The sequence below is a fragment of the Solea senegalensis genome, linkage group LG3 (genome assembly GCF_019176455.1).
Source record: "Solea senegalensis isolate Sse05_10M linkage group LG3, IFAPA_SoseM_1, whole genome shotgun sequence".
Taxonomy (NCBI): Eukaryota; Metazoa; Chordata; class Actinopteri; order Pleuronectiformes; family Soleidae; genus Solea; species Solea senegalensis.
The window spans coordinates 10721818-10741503 of NC_058023.1; the positions used below are offsets into that span (position 1 = coordinate 10721818).

The 19686-nt window shown below is 39.7% G+C and overlaps 2 protein-coding genes across 2 annotated transcripts; one reads left to right on the top strand and one right to left on the bottom strand.

Annotated features, from left to right (window-relative positions):
- Nucleotides 1-151: 151 nt before the first annotated feature.
- On the bottom strand, nucleotides 152-7096 carry nelfa (negative elongation factor complex member A). Its single transcript, XM_044021479.1, has 11 exons — nucleotides 6854-7096; nucleotides 4816-4987; nucleotides 4182-4343; nucleotides 3931-4020; nucleotides 3126-3253; nucleotides 2943-3012; nucleotides 2767-2855; nucleotides 2524-2632; nucleotides 2107-2435; nucleotides 935-1034; nucleotides 152-849 (listed from the first exon to the last, which is right to left on the bottom strand). Exons 1-11 carry the CDS (start codon nucleotides 7061-7063, stop codon nucleotides 665-667), a joined length of 1644 nt encoding a protein of 547 aa, XP_043877414.1. The 5' UTR covers nucleotides 7064-7096; the 3' UTR covers nucleotides 152-664.
- Nucleotides 7097-8755: 1659 nt separating this feature from the next.
- On the top strand, nucleotides 8756-12364 carry lg3h4orf48 (linkage group 3 C4orf48 homolog). Its single transcript, XM_044021747.1, has 4 exons — nucleotides 8756-8841; nucleotides 9047-9202; nucleotides 9929-10017; nucleotides 11317-12364. Exons 2-4 carry the CDS (start codon nucleotides 9082-9084, stop codon nucleotides 11386-11388), a joined length of 282 nt encoding a protein of 93 aa, XP_043877682.1. The 5' UTR covers nucleotides 8756-8841; nucleotides 9047-9081; the 3' UTR covers nucleotides 11389-12364.
- Nucleotides 12365-19686: the final 7322 nt, after the last annotated feature.

Genomic DNA, 19686 nt, shown 5'->3' on the forward strand with positions numbered 1-19686 from the left:
TGCCTTTAGGTTATTGCAGAGACAGTAAACCCTGATGGAAGACATTCATAGTCATGTGGTCATTTTAAAATAGAGTAGAGAAGAGACGCAGTTTCAACACAATAAAAATACACGAAGCTACTAATAATTAAGTACTCAAATTGACAAAGAATGATGAGAACTGTCCTTGTCATTTTATTTTCTTTCCTTCTTTTGAAAAAGGATGAAAAATTATGAAACATCTACCATGACTCTGCTCTGAAAGGTAGAAGAATAAGCTGCTGGATGCCTCATGACACAGAAAAATACAGTGTCTTCTGTCTCGACACGTGACATGCTTGTACCTCAGAGTACAAAATGTTGAAAAGGTGCTCATCATGAGATTATGTCCTCTGTAACACTCTCTCCCCTCCTGACCACAGCATCACTCAGGTGGGAGGTGACTTAAAAACAGAAACAGTAAAAGGAGAACAATCAACAACAAAAAAAAAAAGACAGTAATATTCTTCAGAGTCCTGCAATCTGGCAGTGCAGGAAAAGGGAGGATGTGTTCTCTCCTTGACGTTCTCTCGTCCTCCCAGTGCTTAATTTGGCCCAAGTGTGTCTGCAAATACTTGTTTTTTTGTTGTTGGTGTGGATAAGAAATTTGGATGTGTGTGTGTGATTTTGATGGGAATGAAGCACCTCAAGAGGTATTGGTAATAGGTTTGTATTTCTTGAGACGGGTCCACTGTCCTGTGGAGTAGTTCATTTCGAAAACTGTGTCCACCAGCATGGTGGTGCTGCCTGTGCCGTCGGCTTTGGGCAAAACCTCTGTGTGTTCGCTCAGCTTGATCTGGATGATGTCCCCCTGCTCCGGGCATGGGTTCTCTGCCAGACATGAAGGAAGTAGACGGGTTATAACCAACTTTACCAGGTTTGTGTGCAAGTGTTACAAACAGAAAGTCAGCCGAACCTCTGGATCCAGCCATGAAGCCCAGGATTAGGGCCTTCTCTGGTCTGGTGACCTTGTTGGCCGTCTTGAACATCTCCTGGGCAGCGTACATCTGGTCCCTCTGATGACAAACAACATGTGGCAGAGAATTAAATTAATTAAATTAATAAGACGAGAGCACTACTCTAGTACAGAAGTTTTAAAGATTAACACACGTCTTTTACATTCAAAACATTGTCAAATGAGTTCACACGATGCTAAATAAACCTAGTAGATCCACATGACTCTGACTAGTGTTTGAAGAATGACTGAAAACACAAAGAAGCTTCCACGACACATTTTAGAAGTGAGAAGCAGTTCGACGAGATAAATGCTCCCTGTACTGTATGGAAAAAAACAAAACAGAATAATAACAAATATCACCAACTATCCGACAACTTTAAATATGTGGTTCTGAAAAAATATCTAGACAAATGTAGAGTCCATAAAAAGTCTTAAACACAAAGTTGAGAGTCAAATTTGAGCTAAATATTCACATAACAAAAGCCAACCATTGTTAAGATTAAGTTGCAACACAGTTTCTAAAGGAGGTGTTTTTTTCTTTTTAATTTCTGTTTCAATTCAGGCTGCAACAAGTACTGATTACCAATTCAATTGCCAACTATTTTAATAATCAATTAATCTGTTTATGTCCAGATTAATGTGTTCTGGTTCCTTTGCTCCATATATAAAATACATCGTAAACACTGAACCATTTTGGTTTGTGGACAAAATAAGACATTTAAGAACATTATCATTTAGAGCTTTGGAAAACACAGATCAACACTTTCCAACATTTTCTCACATTTCTTCAGCCAAACAAGTACTCAATTAATTAATTAATGAAGAACGTAGTTGTCAGATTAATCAATTACAAGAATGACCACTGGTTGCTGCTGTAGTTTCAATACATTTGAAATGTAGTGGTCATAAAGGGGCAGAACTATCATTATGTCCCTGTAAAGCTCAGAGGCTGCTTCATCTCACCTATTAGTTTGGCTGCACTTTGAGTGCCCTCTGCTGACATAAAGCTTAACTACACAGAATGTGACCATCTGAAGAAATTGCTTTTGAAGTTAAATTAATGAAATTATATTGCGTGTTTCAATTGACTAGGTGGAGTAGGCTCTTATTCCTCTTATTCTATGACTAACCGTGAGTGAGAGATTCTTTTTAGGCTGGGGCTGTGGGGGTGTAGGCGTTGGAGTTGGGGTGGTAGTCTGTGGTGTGCCGGGAGGCTGGGTGGGTGTCTCTGGCTGGCTAGCAGTTGCAGCAGCTGGGGGTCCATTGTTGGCTGGGGTGGAGGCCGGTGTGCTGGGGGATGTGGGCGTTGCTGGATTGGCTGTGGTGCTGGCGTTGTACATAGGCGTCCTCTGTTTGTATTGGCCCGGTAAAGTGGGGGTGGCACCAGCGCCCGCTGTTGCAGACTCCTCCGGTTGACGAGCCGACTGCAGCGTGTCCCGACCAGAACCACCAGCATTTGCTTCAGAAAAGGTGGAAGAAGAGATGAGATTGTGAGGAAAAATGCGATGTTCCGACACAGACAGGATACCTTTGTGGTGGTGTCTAACCTGGCTGTGCCTCAGAGCTGGGAATGTAAGAGGAAGAGGGAACCATGCTGGGTGTAGCTGGTAGGTAGCTGGTTGATGGCAGAGGATTCTCATTCAGCGCCCCCAGTTTCTGGAAAAATAACACAAAAAAACTAACATTTGAAAAATGTATGACATACAGAAGATAAAACAAAAGACCACACTGAGGGACAATACAAGAGAAATCAACATGTGAGTGGTGAGATAGCGAGAAACACAAAGTACCTGTGCAGAGACAAGTCCAGCAGCATAGTCTGGTGTGGTGTTTTCCACCACTGCTTCTTCTTTAGCTGCTTTCTCTCCAGCCTCCGCATCTACAGCACAAGGAAATGTAATATAAGCAAGAATATAATGACACATTCATTTCAGCTCCTCAACATGGACTGAGGGAGTATATTTACCCAAAGTCTTTCTTCTCCTCTTAGCTTCTCTTCCAGCACCGACCATTTCCAGCTCTGAGATGTCCAACAGCTGAACGAGAAACAAAAGCAGTGGTGAAGACATTTTGACCCTCAAACACACAAAGAACAGAACAGCTGCTGTGATGATGAGGATGATGATGCAGTGCTTGAACCAAACATTACCTTGACGCCCCTCTCCTTACGCAGCGGAGTCCGTGCAGGTGCAATGGGTGTGCGGTTACTGGGAGGACTGAACATACTGGGAGTAGTGGGGTTGCGGAATGGGGCCTTGGGAATCCCCTTGAGAGGAGCTGTGATGCAAATATTGATCAATTTTTTTTTTTTAATTACGTGAAGTGCTTATTGTAACTTTACATGGGTTAATAAGAATGTAGTAATAATTGAGTAAACACTCAGGGCTACATCCAACTCCATCCAAATTGGCCTAAAACAGTTCTAAAACACAGTTTGGCTTTGTTCTTGTTTATTTACCAACAAAGGCTCAACTACACCGAGTGTTTATAGTCACACTTTCAAAACTGAGATTGGAGTTCAGTGGACTACACTCCAGCACTGTAGGTAGCAGCCGTTAAATTACACTGTTAACGTTGCTGCCACTCAACATGAAATAAAAGCTACGTGGCTAAGTCAACTAAACAAACGGCCAGAGTTGCTGAAAGAAACACTGAGCTCAAGGTAGTGACTCAAACATAAATGTGTCACTTCCAGTTAGCGTACCAGCAGTGAGTTGTGTTTATTCAGCACAGTGTAAACCAACAGTAGCAAAAGAGGAAAATGAGAATTGCACCCAAAGCTCTGAAAAACCACATGTAATCTCCTTCTAGGGTAGTGTTAAAAAAACAAAACAGCAATGCATTATAATCATAAAACTGTGAAAGTGTTTTTGTGTCAATGATGAGCTGGGGCCCAGTCATTTTACTGAAAAAAAACTTGTAGTAATTAAATGTATTATAGGTCTTTAACTCACTAGTAGTGTCAATCTTTTTGACCAGTCCTCTCCCTTTGGCATGAAAAGGCACTCCAGCTGTCTTTTTCAGCTGCTGAGCTGTCTCTGTGGCTGAAATAGAAAAAAATAGAGATGTAACCTCAACATTACAAGTCAAAAGGGAACACAACAATAAACAAACAGATAAATAACCAATATAACATTTATACTTAGGCAGTGCCTAACAAAACACAGAAGACAGGTCATTTTAGTTGAAGTTTGAACTGATTTACATTTCTGGAGCAGTTCTGCTCTGAGGGTGGCGCTCTTCGGCTTCCTTTTCAGCTGGAAATGTTTGACGGGGGGTGTAAGTGGACCAACCAGAGTGGTTAATGCACTCTTGTTCAGGTACTGACACTCCAGAGGAAGCATTGCAGATGCCTCACATTCACTCACTGAGGAAGAGCAGATTGAAGGAGATGAAGGTCAAACTTACTTTCTTTGTGTTAGGATTATTACAACCGTTTCACAAATCAACAAGATCCCACACACTGAAGTGTCTGGTTGCAAAAAAAGTCTGAATTATGGAACATGAAACAGATAAATGAAATATGACACAGAGAGTGTGACATGAAATGGCATTTTTTGCGGCTGTCTGGCGTGATTTGTAGGAGAGATTGGCGTGACTGTGGTCGGACTTTAAGTTATGTGGGAGGGACAGAGTTAGTTCATGCAACCAAACTTGCTTTCTAACGCTTTCTTGTTTGTTTTTACCTAATGAAGTTGAGTGACTTTATCAAACATTTTTTCTATTGATATCACGGAAGTGTCTATCGCGATACATATCGTTATCGTATTATCGCCCAGCCCTAGTGTAATATTTAGATTTTTTGATGTAGTCAAAGAAAGGTATGACAAATTCCTGACCTTTCTCTCTGAGCTCGCCAAGAATATCTTGCACATTTGGATTCTGCTCCTCCAAGTCCAGATTGAGAGAGCCAGTCTCTGGGAAGGACTTGAGGATGTCAGCAACCATCAGCACCCAGGGCTCTGAGTCCACAGTAGCCAGCTGGATTATTTCCGACAGGGCTTCTTTCATCTGGCAAGAGAGGAAGGTGGTATTAACAGATTTAATGTCTTACACTGCCTGAAAAGAAAACAAACACAGAATACATCACCATTTTGTTTTGTTTGTTTGTTTTTTTATTTTTGCGATAGACCTCTCTTGTTTGTTTTTAAATCAACAACATTAAACTATGCCTGATCAGGAACCTGAACTACCATTTCCAGCTTTTAACATGGTGCAAATACAATAGGGCATGGATTTTTTTGGTTAAAAATGTGTATTATTACACATTCATTGCTTTGATTTTGGCTTGAATTCAAGTTGAATTTTGAGTTTTGTCTGTATGTTTTTATGTTCAGACCAGTAATAAACCTAGTCTGAGCTACAGTCCTTTTGTGGGTGATGAAGGTACTGCAGATAGGAAACAAGAGGCCAAGAAATAATCTAATAGGAAGATTTATAACTTTTTGTTTTGTAATTAAGATTCCTCTTAAATTAGGAACCCCTGTTCAACAGCTTCTTAATGCAATCATTCAAACAGCTAACATGGCTATAACTCAGCACATTTAGACATATATATATATGGTCAAGACAAGCTGCTGATGTTCGAACAAGCATTAGAATGTTTGAAAATGACTTTGAACATGGCACACTTGTTTCTGATCTCCTTGGATTTTCAAACACAACCATGTCTAATGTTTACTGAAACAAAGAGAAAATATCCAGGGAGTGACAATTTTCTGTGAGAAAATTCCTTATTGATGCCACAGGAAAATGGCTGGACTGGTTTGAGATGACAGAAAGGCAAATGGTACCTGATTATTAATGTTATTATTATTACATTTATGACACTGTAACACCTGTGGTTGGAGAACATAGTTTTTCCAATCTCATTTCCTCCATTACATGCAACCTAACAGCTATATTTGACACCATCAATGACACCGACATAATTGCACCTCGTTCTTCACCTATGCCAAAGAAGGAGTATAACAATTTTCTCAACCACTGACACAGACAATCATCTCTTAAAGCACAACATGCCAAACCTTGAGGCAGATGTCCTACAATTTCTCCCCAGGGATTAAGAAAGTATTCCGATTCTGATACAGCTACAGAGACCCAACACATTGCCTTAAATTGGTGTCCTGTCTACCCAATAAAGTGGGCAGTGAGTGTATATCAGATTTTTTTTTTAACATAGAGCCAATATCTGTTTAAATATGGACTCAGTGCGACTTCATGTGTTGTATTTACATTTGGTTTGCTATTCAAGGGACTGAGGAAACGTGCCTTTCTCGTAATATGTTTTATTCTGTATTCCTTTTTATATAGGAAGAACGTCCGTGCTTCAGCTGTAATGTTTCTGTCAAATCAAAATCACTTTTGTGATTATCGTTTGTGACAGTAGCAGTAATACATGTCGGCTACAGCTGGGACCGCCCTCCAGCGCTGTTACTTAGCTCTTCAGAGCCCATCCCACCATCATGTCTGGAAGACACTTACCAGGCTAATGTTTCCTGGCGCTGCTGGTAGACCACTATGTGAAAACGCTATGTAGAGCTGGAGCCAGGTTAGGTGTAAATGGAGCTCAACAACAAGTTATGTTTTTAGGAGAATTGTTATTTTAAAACAGAATGACAAAAGTTTAAAATGAGTAGATTGACGCGATATCGATATTAAAGACCGCCTATAGCACCGTAGAGTAAGCTAACGCTAACTATGCAGATTTAAAAGAGCAATTGAACGTTCCACGGGTAAATAAGGAAACACATAGCAAGACATTTTTGTAAAGACCAACTTAACGGGGCTGGGCTTTTCGCTAACCCACACGTATATGTTAAATATTTACCTAAACTCGCCAGATTTACACCAAGCTAACATGCTAACGCGGCTCACCTCGTCAACGGTCCGCCTGGGGAGGTGCAGCATCCCGAGCAGCAGCTTCAGCTTCACCGGCGGCGACAGGCTCGAAAAGCACAGCCGTATGTTGTCGATTACCGACACGGTAAGGAGGGAGGCGATGCTCGGGGGCGTCCAAAGCTCGTCCGTGGAGCCAAGCTTGTTGTGAAGCCACAGGCCGGTGTCGCTGTCCTTCATCGACGCCATCTTGGAAAAAGAAGTGTTTTGAGTTCGGGCATTTTAACGGGCTACCTAAGAAAACAGCAGTCAGGACCCCGCCCACAATGAGCAGTGGCCATTTGTTTACAAGCAGCGGAGCATGAAGCCAAAAAAGAAACTGCTGTCTTTCAAATTTCAGTATAGTTTCAATATTATGACTAAGACTGGATTTATCTGGTGTATTTGCTCAAATTTTGTGTAATACCTTATTAATAAAGAGGTAAATAAAGAGATAAAAAGGTGTTTTTTTTACACTTACAACATCAAACTGTATCTTTATTAACAGGCAGGAAAGTGCATATTATTTTCTAATCTTTTTCTTTTGCCTATTTTGGCTTTAACCTGCTACAGTTGGCTTGATATTGTGATCAGATGTTTTCCAAAATAAATATGTATTCATTGTATTTTTTTATTCATTGAATGCATTGTCTTAAACTTGCAGGGCATCTTGTAAGCCATCCATCTTCTACCGCTTTCTTCTCCACATGAGAGTTGCAGGGGGCGCTTATGCCAATCCCAGCTGACATAGGGCAAAAACGTGGGATCATAACCTGAACAGGTCGCCAGTTCATCACAGAGACAAACAAACATTAACTCTCATAATCACACCCACAGTCAATTTAGAGTGTCCAATTTACCTAATCCACAAATGACTGTGGGAGGAAAACCAGATAACCCAGAGAAAACCCATGGGTAGAACATGCAAACATTTCTACTGTACTACAGTGTATATCCATCCAAGCAGCACTTGCACCACTAATAACAAACCTTTGTGTTATTAGTCCATCCGTCCATCCTCCACATGAGGTTCACATCTCTTCTATAAAATACACAATGAAACATTTAAAAAAACTGTAATCATTGATATTTTGTGAAAAATTTCAATTCACAAAAGTGGTCAAATTCTATACCTTCTCAGGTTCGAGCCTGACCATCAGTAATTTGTTCAATGGAAGACATCCAACTATTAATGAAGTTATCAAGAAAGTGTATTTAACCTACCACATGTACCCATGCATGGTTATTAACTTGCAGGAAAGCACATATTATTTTCTTTTGATTATTCATGTCTTGAAAAAAGATGAGTAACCCCGGGTTCATTTGCTGCAGTTGCTTTGGAAGAGTGATCATTTGGTAACATGTGTTCTTTGTATTTTGCCCGATTTTGTTTTAAACATGCAAATCACTTTGTAACCTCTTATGACAAGTGTTAAAAAGTGTTATCAGTATTACTGTACACCAATAACGAAATAATACAGTCTGATGTGACAATCAGGGTCTCAATCTCTTGCTTTTCACACATCATAACATGATCTTGTTGTAAGTAGCAATAAATACACTAATATCTATGGGTAAGTAAAAGAGTCACTACTGCAAGTGTTACTGCAGTACCACATAATACAGTTTCAACCCAAAGTTATAAACCTATTGGAGGTGGGGTTTATTGTTGTACCACAGTGTTAATACAGTAGTATTGACAAGCTAAACCAATTATTGAGTGATGATGATTAATTCTAAATTCATAATTAATTGTAGTATGTGCAATATAGTAACACAACTAACTAAATAAATCAATACATAACACGATCATTTATTATGTTTCTTAATTATTTGCACGTTTATCAAGGCTTTATTTTTAATGTTCACCGGAAGTCTGCAGCAAAATGAACGGTGACAAATGCGCATGCGCACTCCAGTAACCTACATTAAACGATCGTTGGTGAGCGTCCTGCCCTGATTGTTGAAACATCATCGATTCATTCGCGGTAGGTCTACACACAATTTGCCAAATGAACACTACGCAATTTACGCAAACTGTTTGTATTAATGTTAATCTTCGCCGCTGAAAATTACTGTTGTTTTTTTTGTTTGTTTTATTAAATCAAGCCTGCTTTGGGTTGATGATTTTGTTGCGCTGTTGTATTCCTGTAAACCAAACACCTGCCGATCTCACTTTCTATGTTACCACAGGTAAAAGAGATCGGAGCATCATCTTCATCACAATCATGGCATCCAGCGGTTATTGTGTGCAGGCAGCGGTGCTGATGCTGATGCTGGCCGTGCAGCTGCTGTGTCTGGGTGCAGCTGATGCGGATCAGGAGACTGGGACTGTTATTCCCGCTGAAAGTAGGTGCATTTTTTTATATTAGAGAGAGAGAGAGAAAGCTGTGTTTTTTCTCTGCTTTGTTCGTTGTTGTCAGGTGCACTGACTGAGCTGAGAGGTTGTGTAACACCTGCCTCCACTGCCTGTTGTTTCTAATGTGGGGAATGGAAGGTAAGCTTCAGGGGCATGTGCAGACATTTCAAGGAGCAGGGGCTCAAGTGGAAAAAGGGGCACCCCTCCTCATAAGTTATAGACGTTACAGTAGCAATCCTGTACTTAATTGTATATTTATTTCAGTATTTTCCAAAAATTCACTTAAATTTGAATCCCCTGCATATGCATGCCACCGCCCCCCCACATACTCCACAAAATCATGGTTTTCTTAACCTTATGCACAATTTTATAATAATAATTAATAATTAGAATAAATAAATAATTTAAAAAATAATAATTGTTACATTATTAACAGCGTAACAGAGTGGTCTGTAATAAAGACTGCGTTCTGAGCACTCTGACTTTCTGTACTTTATCTAAAATATAATAAAGTTACATCCAGTGGCCGTTTATCAATGCAGCTTAATTTCTGACATTATTTGATAGAAACACAAGTCTGTCATCTTGTTTGTAAAAATAGTTCTTTTATGATACTCTACGTGTAAAATACAGTATCATGTACGACCTCATGTGCTGGGAGGTAGCATACTTGTATATTTCTGCTGTGTTTGATTTTTTTTTTAATTATTTCCCAGGTCGACCGTGCGTGGACTGTCATGCATTTGAATTCATGCAGAGGGCGCTGCAGGATCTAAAGAAGACTGCGTTCAACCTTGATGCCAGGGTAAGTGGGGGATTTCTCCTCTGCTGGATGGTTTAGGATAGCTGAGTTACACACTATGCAAATTTACATTAAATGAGCAAATAAAGTTAAACTGCAGTTGAAATGTGTGAAAATGGCACAAAAAGATTATGTATGTTATCAGAAATGACAATCGTTTTGCTGGATAAATTGTCAACACAAATCTTTTAAAAAGATTTAGAGTAAAACAAAAGCCCTGTCTTCATTACAAGCTTTGCTTTTTTATCAAGGCTTTATTATTTCTCTGTTGAGTGTAACAGTATTATCTGCAGGAAAAGATGGACAACAAACCTAATTTAGACTCTGTAAACCTTTTTCTGCTTTTGTATCACAAATGAAATAGCTGTTTTCAGAACAAGATTAAACTGTTCACAGTGATTTGTCTTGGCAAGATACCAGAGTATCTCTCATGTCTTCTTACTATTTATACTACAAACTGCATTGGGCATTGTATTCACTAAAATTTGTTCTATCTCAATCATTTGTGTTCTTCGTATTTTTTTATGCACTTTGTGTAAGGAATTTTTGAATTAGCCTGTGATGAATGAAGCAATTAACATACGTAGGTATGTTTGAATGAGACTATAATAATAACTTTAAAATGAAACTGTTTTATATATATATATATATATATATATATATATATATATATATATATATATATATATATATATATATATATATATATATATATACATATAGGATTTCATAGCCTTTTAAGAAGACTTTCATGCCAAGGGCCTTGCCTCAGAGGCTGCCATTTTGTGCTTCCCTGACCATAGATCATATATAAAAAATGGACGTGGTCCTCTGATTCTCTCAAGGACGCCAATGCGGAAGTATATATATTGAATAGAAAAACATAATGAATAGAACTCACACTCGATTACTTGTTTCACCTCTTCTTCAGCAGCACATGTCACCCGTCAGTTTTTAAAATGATGTCCTCATGTAAATGAAATTGATGTTACAGCACATGAGTGAACACCAGGAACCTGGTTAAACTGAAAATGTCGCCATTCTTCAAAATGAGATTCTTAATAGGTGACATCACAACTGGCAGCCACTTGTTACTGACGTGCTTGAAAAGGGAAGTTTGTGAGTGCATTGTTTGTGACGATCTACAGTCTCACCATTAGATGTCGCTATTTCTTACACACCGGACCTTTAAGCTGATTATTAACGTAATTACATTCTGCTTCATTTTATAGTGTAGTAGAGAGACGTCGGATAAAGCCGTGCTAAAATCCTGCGGTGACATTTTAAATGTTTCTCTCGCAGACAGAGACGCTGGTGCTGAGAGCAGAGAGGCGGGCCCTGTGCGACTGTATGCCCACCAACTCACTGCGCTGAGGTCATCACCTGAGGACGCGTCCACCCGTCACCACACACTGGCCGTCCCACTCTCCTCATGTACAGCCACTCTCGTCTGAAGTCACCCACACAAGAGGCACTTTATTTTCTTTGTCGTCACGTCAACTGTCATTGAGTGAAGCTTTGGTTTCATGTCATGCATCTGAAGGCATGCTAGTGTTTTTGCCTTATTCTGGGTGGATTTTGTTTTTACACCACTGATATTTGACATTGTGAAACACACACCTGTTAGAAGTGAGTTATTTTACCATGGTCATAGGATTTGGTTCACCTCTCATTTGTCTTCTTGGAAACAAAAACTTTTTTGTACTTTTTAGTATTTCACTGTATAATGTAGATATACTATAGTAGAATACGTTGGTAAATTTTCTCATTGAATGTGTTGTATAAGATGAACGTTTACAGCAATTATATATAAATATATATATATACACAACTGTAGCATCACATGGAATTTATCTGCTTAACATAAAATGACTCTAATTTCGCAGATTCAAACTGTTGGATTAGCAGCATAGCTTCATCTGCAAAATAACAAAACAAAAACGGGGGGGGGTTGGGGTTGGGGCGTTAATTTTAAGTATTTATTTGTTAAAAAGAATTATTTGTAAAGAAATGTCAGCAGGAAGAAATGTGAAATGATATTTTCTGATTTTCTTTTTGTAGTTTCTGATTTAGCACAGCACTGTAGCATGAATTCACAGCACTTTTTGTTAACCTGTAGATTGTATGTATAGTTTATGTACAGTATATGCACATATACTTCTGTGTACAGACTTTGTCTAAGGTGGAACGAGTAGTGACGAATGCCATTAGCTGCAGCAGGGGACATAGAGATAGATGCAAGTGTCTTGTTGTTGCTTTTTCATAAATACCTTTGACATGATGTCACAGAAACACCCATCTACTGTCTACATGTTGAACCTTAATCAATAAAAACAAAGAGGGATCTGGATCTTATTGTCTTCTTTCTAAGTAGTAAACTTCGTCAAGCACACCGTTTCCATGAATTAGCCTGAGACCTAGACACTCACTTTCAATGCAACAAATTAAAAGCTCACCAAAATTACATCTATGCCTGCTTACATGTGCTATATACCTTAAGAATATATTTGTCACCCTTTAACTAAAAGCCTGGAAACAAACAAAGATCTACTGCTCCTGTTGCTTTAAAAGCACAGTATGCAATTTCTTCCAAGAGTGGTCTCTTTATCAAAAACAATAACAAAAGACGAGAGTTTGATGATGTACAAATATTGCCGACTTGCCTCAGAGGTTATAGCAGAGATGGTAAAGTGGAAGATGTCAAATGAAATGCAGAAATACACCATTAGAGTCATTATTTTTTAGATATTGTGATGCAGATATGTTACATATTAAGTCTTTAAGTTACCTGGAGCCCTTGTAAATTGTGAAAAAACCCTTTTCACTTTTCTTTCATTGGCAAACAGGCAAACTGACACATGTATCTACTGTATAGTTGCAACTCTAGATTGAAATCAGTGAGACTGACATGCACAGTAGCTGTTGTCAAGTGTTACAGTTTAAAATCTATGAATATATATGTGAGTGATAACAGATGACGTGTTGAGCTGAGGTGGCAGGAATCCTCTCCTGTAATAGATGATGTTTTTACATTTCATTTTACACAGGAGGCAACAACACTTGTCTGTACTCATCTATCAGAGGAGCTGCTGCAGAGCAACAGTGTGTGTGTGTGTGTGTGTGTTCTTTTATCTGTATCTTTGTGAGGACCAAAAACCAAACAAACAAACGTATGAACCATGTGGAGTGAGGACATTTTGGGTAAGTGAGGACATTTTAGCTGATCCTCACATCTTTAAAGGGCTAAGGGGGTTAAGAACTGGTTTTAGGGCTAGGTATTTAGTTGTAATGTTTAAGGTTAGGGTAAGGGACTAGGGTGCATTATGCCTATGAGGGTCCGCACTATGAATACTGCTCAAACATGCATTTATGTGTGTTTGCACATGTATTTGTTACTTCTTTAGGAACTTGTCAAAACCCGTAGTCATCATGGAGACCAAAACCGGGCCCTTATGAAGCAGACTCATCTCTGAGGGACTGGTTAAGTGTAGGGCTGAGATTTTAACTGTGGCTAGGTGAAGGTTAGGCATCAATGGGTTATGGTTATGGTTAAGGTTAGGGGTGAGGTAAGGGTTAGGCTGTTCAATTGAATAGGAGTCAATACAGTGTCCTATGCAGGATAGCTAGGCAAACCTGCATGTGTGTGTGTGTGTTACCAGTCATAGAAAGTGATGTCGTCAGGTCCTGCTGTTTCAGCTGACCTCATCCTCTCCTGCACACACACACACACACACACAGATAGTACACTCCTCTTTATTTATTTATGACAGGGATTAGAGCAAGGAAAGAGAAAAGAAAGAAATACCCTGCAAGAAACCCTCATCTACACCAGCAGGAGGAGCCACAAGTAAAGAGTGTCAGTTGTGTCGCAGTGATGCAGCACTCTCCACACTTCCCATCTCCCCCATGACCTGATACAGCAGGTGGGCTGAAATATACTGTAAATAAGGCAAGAGGAAACCAAGGAGCTACACTGGCCACTGATGGACCTGCAGTGACCTGGCAATAATTTCAGTCTAGGCACCTGTTTGTACTGACAGTGCCTTCAAAGAAAAACCTCGTCACACTGCACCACAGCACAGGAAACCCCATTTCTCCAGCAGAGGCAGCTTGCAGCTAATCTGGAGAAAAGTCAGAAGAAGTTTGACTTAAGCAAGGAGGGAATACAAGCATTAGCTGAATCACTATGGAGAGGAAAAAAAATCCTTCACTTTCTTTCTCTCTTTCACTGCCTTGTTCTCTCATTTCAAAGGCCTCCCGACGTGTCTTTCATCTGCTCCTGCAGAAGCTGTTTGAAAGGTTCCAGCTGTTTGAAATTCACCAGCAGTGGAAAGCAAGCAAAACTGCTCAATATTTTCTTCTCCTCCTTTCTGTCCCGTCATCTTACTTGATCTGACCTTGCCACAAATGTTTTCTCACCTCGCCTTCAGATACCACACCCAGAAGAACAAACGGGTAGAATAACAAAGTTACAGTATTTAAAAATGTACACGGTAGACTTCTGATGTCTCTGAGTAAGTCTGGTCTACCAGATTCACGATTGTAACATTACAATTAAAGCTGCTAAACACATGCTCATCCTGAATGAATATATACACGTTGAACATGTAAACAACAACAAACAACAATAAAACCATTCACATGATGTGAAGTCACCACAAGGTTTAAAGAAAATCAAAAGGACACCTTTAGCCTGCAAACATGATTACTATGTTAATTCATGCAAAAATTCACGCTGTCTTTTTTTCTTCTTTTTTTTTCTTAACCACGTCATCTAACTGGTTTCTTAGTTTTGGGGAATTTCTGAGCTTTAAGTGACTGAAACAAAACCAATGACCAAGATTATTCTGATGTTTTGTGTATTTTTTCCTGGTGATCTCAGGGGTTCAAATATGCCAAATCTAAAAAAATGTTTTTCTTGTGTGGTGGTGTGTCTCTGTCTGTTAGAGAGAAGCCAGAGGCAGTCACAGCGGGGAGGCTGGAGAATTTGCCATGTTCGCAGGGCAACATGAATTAATCATATGCATGATAATGCATTAAATATACATATGTATATTTTTGCAGGGCTTTCATGAATTAGACATAGAGCGACTATCTTAGAAAATGCACGACCAATGCATAGCAGAAGAGAAACAGAGAATGACTGGAAAGTGACAGAGGAAGATGAAAATGCTAAATCTTTCCTGACTTTGTCACATCACATTTTTCAGATGCGGCATTGGCTCCCAGTCTAAATAAAGGACAGCCTAAATAAAGTGCTATCTCTAACCTGCACTATAACCAGCTAACCTTAAAATCTTGTTCCTAAACATCAACAGTTCCTCAGAAATTAGGTTTTGCCTCACTAGCACCAGGTTTTGGTCTCCATGTGCATGACTGGCCTTGACAACATCAGTGTTTTTGCCAGAAAATGTCCTAAAAAAGGTCTTGCACATGTGATCACATTCAGGTTTTCTGAGACATTTACACAAATCATTGCCTTATACTTGCAGCTCCAGCTCTGACAGAGTCAGTCAGTCAGTCATCATCTAACCCCTTTATCCTCTACCAGAGGGTCGCGGGCTCTGACAGAGTTATTCAGAAAAAAGTTAAAGTACAATAAACTTTCTCAAATCGACACAAACACTCATTTTCTCCTCTGTAGAGATGTTATGAAGCAATATGACAAACATAGCCCTCAGTCTGATACAAACACTTTTTTTCTCTTTAGTACGCCGTGGCTTTTTAAACAGCCTTTCAAATGAAATAATGAAATGAGGTGATGTTTAACAGCTCATTGACCTTCAGTATCTCTCCTTGAAAAATGTAGGAGGCACAGAATAAATGAATAAAAAACATTCAAAGCACAGCACTAGTGAGTCTGGCATTTAATGACCAACTCTATGTTATTGAGATTTGATATTTCAGCTTTTTCTACATCAGTCGTCCGTTATGTAAGTACAGTATGTTTGTTTTGATCTACTCTGCTTTAATCTCAACTGTGAAGTGAGTAACAGAGGATGAGGTGGAAATAATATTAAAGGCAATACGAGGCAATGTCTGTACATGACACCATTTACGCTAAATCAATGCTTTCGTTCTACCAAGGCTGCTCACTCATGTCACCAAACCATAATTTACACCCCCATACTTCATTTTTGAGCTACACTGCTCACAGACAGACAAAGAATAAGTTAGAGGGTGGATTTGTTACATTTCTACCACAGGTGTGCTCATTTTGTCATTTGGTTTGTCCATATTTCTCGAGTGAGGCTCTGGCCCTCAACAATAACACATATTCATGATGCATGTGAAGGTCGATGTCATCCATAACAATGAAGAGAAAGGGATTTGGTCATGCTCCCTGTCAGGAATAACTGATACACCTGTGACCACAAGAGGGAGACAAGCCTCAGGGTATATCTCTTTCTTTCCTTTGCGAGTGTGTCAAAACTCTAAAGAGTTAGATGAAAACTACATGCAGATACAAAGCTGCCACACTAAGAAGTGAGTAGACAACCCACCAGGTTTGTCCTGCATCTGTGTGGGAAACAGGCCGAGCTGAGTCTCGCTGTGCTGCCCGCCAACTTAAAGGAGTCAGAGGTCGCGGCAGTAAAGTAAGACAGGCAGGATGAGCAGCAGTAGTGTGAGAGGAGGAGGGAGTTAACTCAGCTGCAGGAAAACACAGAATGTCACAGGTCACAGTCAGGCCTCTTGGAACAGCATGTGGATAGTTTCAAAGGAATCGGTTACACTCAGTATATGGTATACTGACATAAAACAAAAAGAAGACACTGTGAACTGTTTCAAACTGTAAAGGATTAGTGTGTGTGTGTGTGTGTGTCCTGCTGTGTTTGTGGTCACATTAATGCTTATTAATGCACAGAATGGAAACAACCACAGCAGGACACTGTGTGGTTGTTGTATATAGTTTTTTCAAACATTTTCTTATGTTCACATCAAATCAAATGTTTGAAAAAACTATATACAAGATGTGTGTATTAAAATACATATTAGAATAAAAGAATACACTAAGGGAGATAAAGACTGTGTAGAAATAAGAGGAAATTGTGTCTTTCAAAAGTAAATGGTCTGTATTTATATAAAGTGCTTTCCTAGTCTTGATGACCACTCCAAGCTGCTTTACATTACAGTTTCACCATTCACCCGTTCACGCCCATTCACTCACACATTCATACAGTGCATCTAAGGCTATGTGTGTCTTGCCGAAGGACACGTCAGCATGTAGACTAGCGGAGTGGGGAATCAAACCCACAGTTGAAAGACAACATGCTCTACCACTGACTTACAGTTGCCCCAAATACTATAATATATAAGTAAAGGAGACACTTACCTGTGAGAAACTATATATAAACAACAATAGTAAATTTCACCTTGTATACAAGAACGCCAACGCTGACTCCATCTGACTGAGTCAGACTGACTAAGCGCTATGTATCGCATTATCCAGGTATATCCAGACCAGCTCGATTTTAGTCGGACTAATGTGTTTACACGACAGTAAGAAAACCAAATTATGATTTTTATCCGAGAGTTCGAGTGTGGGGATCAGGAGGAGGTGCGTCGCATCTTTTACGAGGGTATTATGGAGAGGATACCCAACACGGCGTTCAGGGGACTGAAGCAGCAGCCCAAGACCCAGTTTTTGTATGTGTTTCTCACAGGTAAGTGCCTCCTTTTAGGTCAAGGGCCATATCTTTAGTTATTTGGCCATTTGACTTCAGAAGATGCCAACCATTGTATTTGCCCATACAGTCATTTGTTAAAAAAAAAACACAATGGAGGAGACAAAACACATCCCTGTGGTGAGCCTGTGAATGACAACCGCGTCTGGGACCAAAGCACCATCCTGGAGAACCTATGAAGCCTTCAGTGAGCATCAAAAGGTGTTTAGTTAGTCCATTTAAAACAACCATCCATCCATCTTCTACTGCTTTATCCTCCACATGAGGGTTACGGGGGGCTGTGCCAATCTCAGCTGACATAGGACGAAAGGCAGGGTACACCCTGGACAGATCGCCAGTCCATCACAGGGACACAGAGAAAAACAACCATACACTCTCACAGTCAAACCGGAGTGGTCCATAATGGAGGCCTCCATAGGGAAGAACCACTTCTGATGTTGATATAAAGGGCTCACTCTGAGTTAATTCAAATAATATTTCATTCTTTCAGGTGATTGTACACTAAAAGAGAAAAACAAAACATATTTTATTTCTGCCAAATTGACAAATAGAAACAATTTTACACACTGGTCCTTTAAATTGTGTCCCTTGGTTTTTTGGTCTCCTTTTGTTTCATGGTTCTATCTTTAATTTACACATATATCTATATAAAAATATATAAGTACTCTAAATAAAGAAATGAATTCATACAATGCGATTATGTAAAGAAAGATATTTGCTTTTGCTGACATCACAGATATATGTAAGATAATGACTCATCGGTTTTTTTTTTAAAGTGATGTTTTGCTGTTTGCCGTTTCATTGTTGCGATATTACCGACGGCGCTTGAACGCACCACTGTCAGGAGTTTGATCAAAGGGTAAACAGTGCGCATGCGTGTAACATCCTCCACACACACCCGGTGTCTGCATGAAGTCACATTTGTTGCAGACACTATTCACATTAGAAAACCCTTCTTCCACTATTTAAAGCACGGTTTGTTTTGCAGAGTAGATGTGTGTGAATATGTGAAAACCAGCAGGATCACGTGATCACTGCCTCCCCCTGTGTGTGGAAGGAAGAAGAGGGGGACACCTTAAAGTATTTGTGCAGTGGGGGTGGATGCAGACTTATCAATAGCAGGTTTGCCACCGATGATCCAGTTCAAACTAGTTCTGCTTCTCCATGAGCTGCGACTGTGAATCTGCGGGGTTTCCTCACACACACGCGTTATTCATAGATAAGCTAAATATTGTTTTTTCTTGCTTTAATCTGACCTGTTCTGTTTGTTTTTTTATTTGTAGGGTTTGTTCTGCAACAAAACACCAGGAGCAAATTGGCAAGAAAAAGGTATCTGAGATACCCTTCACAACATAGTACAAACTGCTGACTTGCACTTGCATCTATCAAAGAAAACTTCCTAGCATATTATTCTTGTATGTGCCCTTGGTGCGCAATAATAAAATGGTTACATACCTTTTTATTATTTTTTTTGCAGTAAGAAAAAACATTCACCATCATCCTGTTTATGTAATGATTGTTAATACTACTACTAATAATACTATAACAAATAATAATAAACCTTTTTCTAATTATTTTTTATTATACTGATGATTTCAAAATAAAAGCATACCAATAACTGGCTGCACCGTCGACGAAGAAAGCGTCACTTCATGTTATAAGAGTAACGGTTAATTAAAGGGGAGTGTCGCGGGACAACAAAGGAGCACAGCGAGCATCTTCATCATCTTCATCATCTTTTTCATCATCATCATCATCATCATCATCACCATACAGCCGTTGTGATAGTCGCTGCCAGTGACCGGCAGCAAAAATTGTACGTATACAAAACAGGGTGACGGGAGGTTTGAGGTGCGCAGTAAAGGCGAGGTGTGAGCTCCATGTTGGGCAGGAGGACGTTTGACAGGAGGAGCAGGGAGACGGAGCGGAGAGAAGCCGCTGGAGGAATCACTGCAGTGCAGCAGAGCTGTCAGTCAGAGAGGAGGAG

What these genes read in the sequence shown, in the direction of transcription:
- nelfa (XM_044021479.1), bottom strand. Translation starts at nt 7,063, where the DNA reads ATGGCGTCGATGAAGGACAGCGACACCGGCCTGTGGCTTCACAACAAG. An exon ending in GTAAGGAGAGGGGCGTCAAG is followed by an intron (nt 3,013 to 3,125) that starts GTAATGTTTGGT and finishes TTTCTCGTTCAG; the next exon opens with CTGTTGGACATCTCAGAGCT. An exon ending in AAAAGAATCTCTCACTCACG is followed by an intron (nt 1,035 to 2,106) that starts GTTAGTCATAGA and finishes GTTTGTCATCAG; the next exon opens with AGGGACCAGATGTACGCTGC.
- lg3h4orf48 (XM_044021747.1), top strand. Translation starts at nt 9,082, where the DNA reads ATGGCATCCAGCGGTTATTGTGTGCAGGCAGCGGTGCTGATGCTGATG. An exon ending in GACTGTTATTCCCGCTGAAA is followed by an intron (nt 9,203 to 9,928) that starts GTAGGTGCATTT and finishes ATTATTTCCCAG; the next exon opens with GTCGACCGTGCGTGGACTGT. An exon ending in CGTTCAACCTTGATGCCAGG is followed by an intron (nt 10,018 to 11,316) that starts GTAAGTGGGGGA and finishes TTTCTCTCGCAG; the next exon opens with ACAGAGACGCTGGTGCTGAG.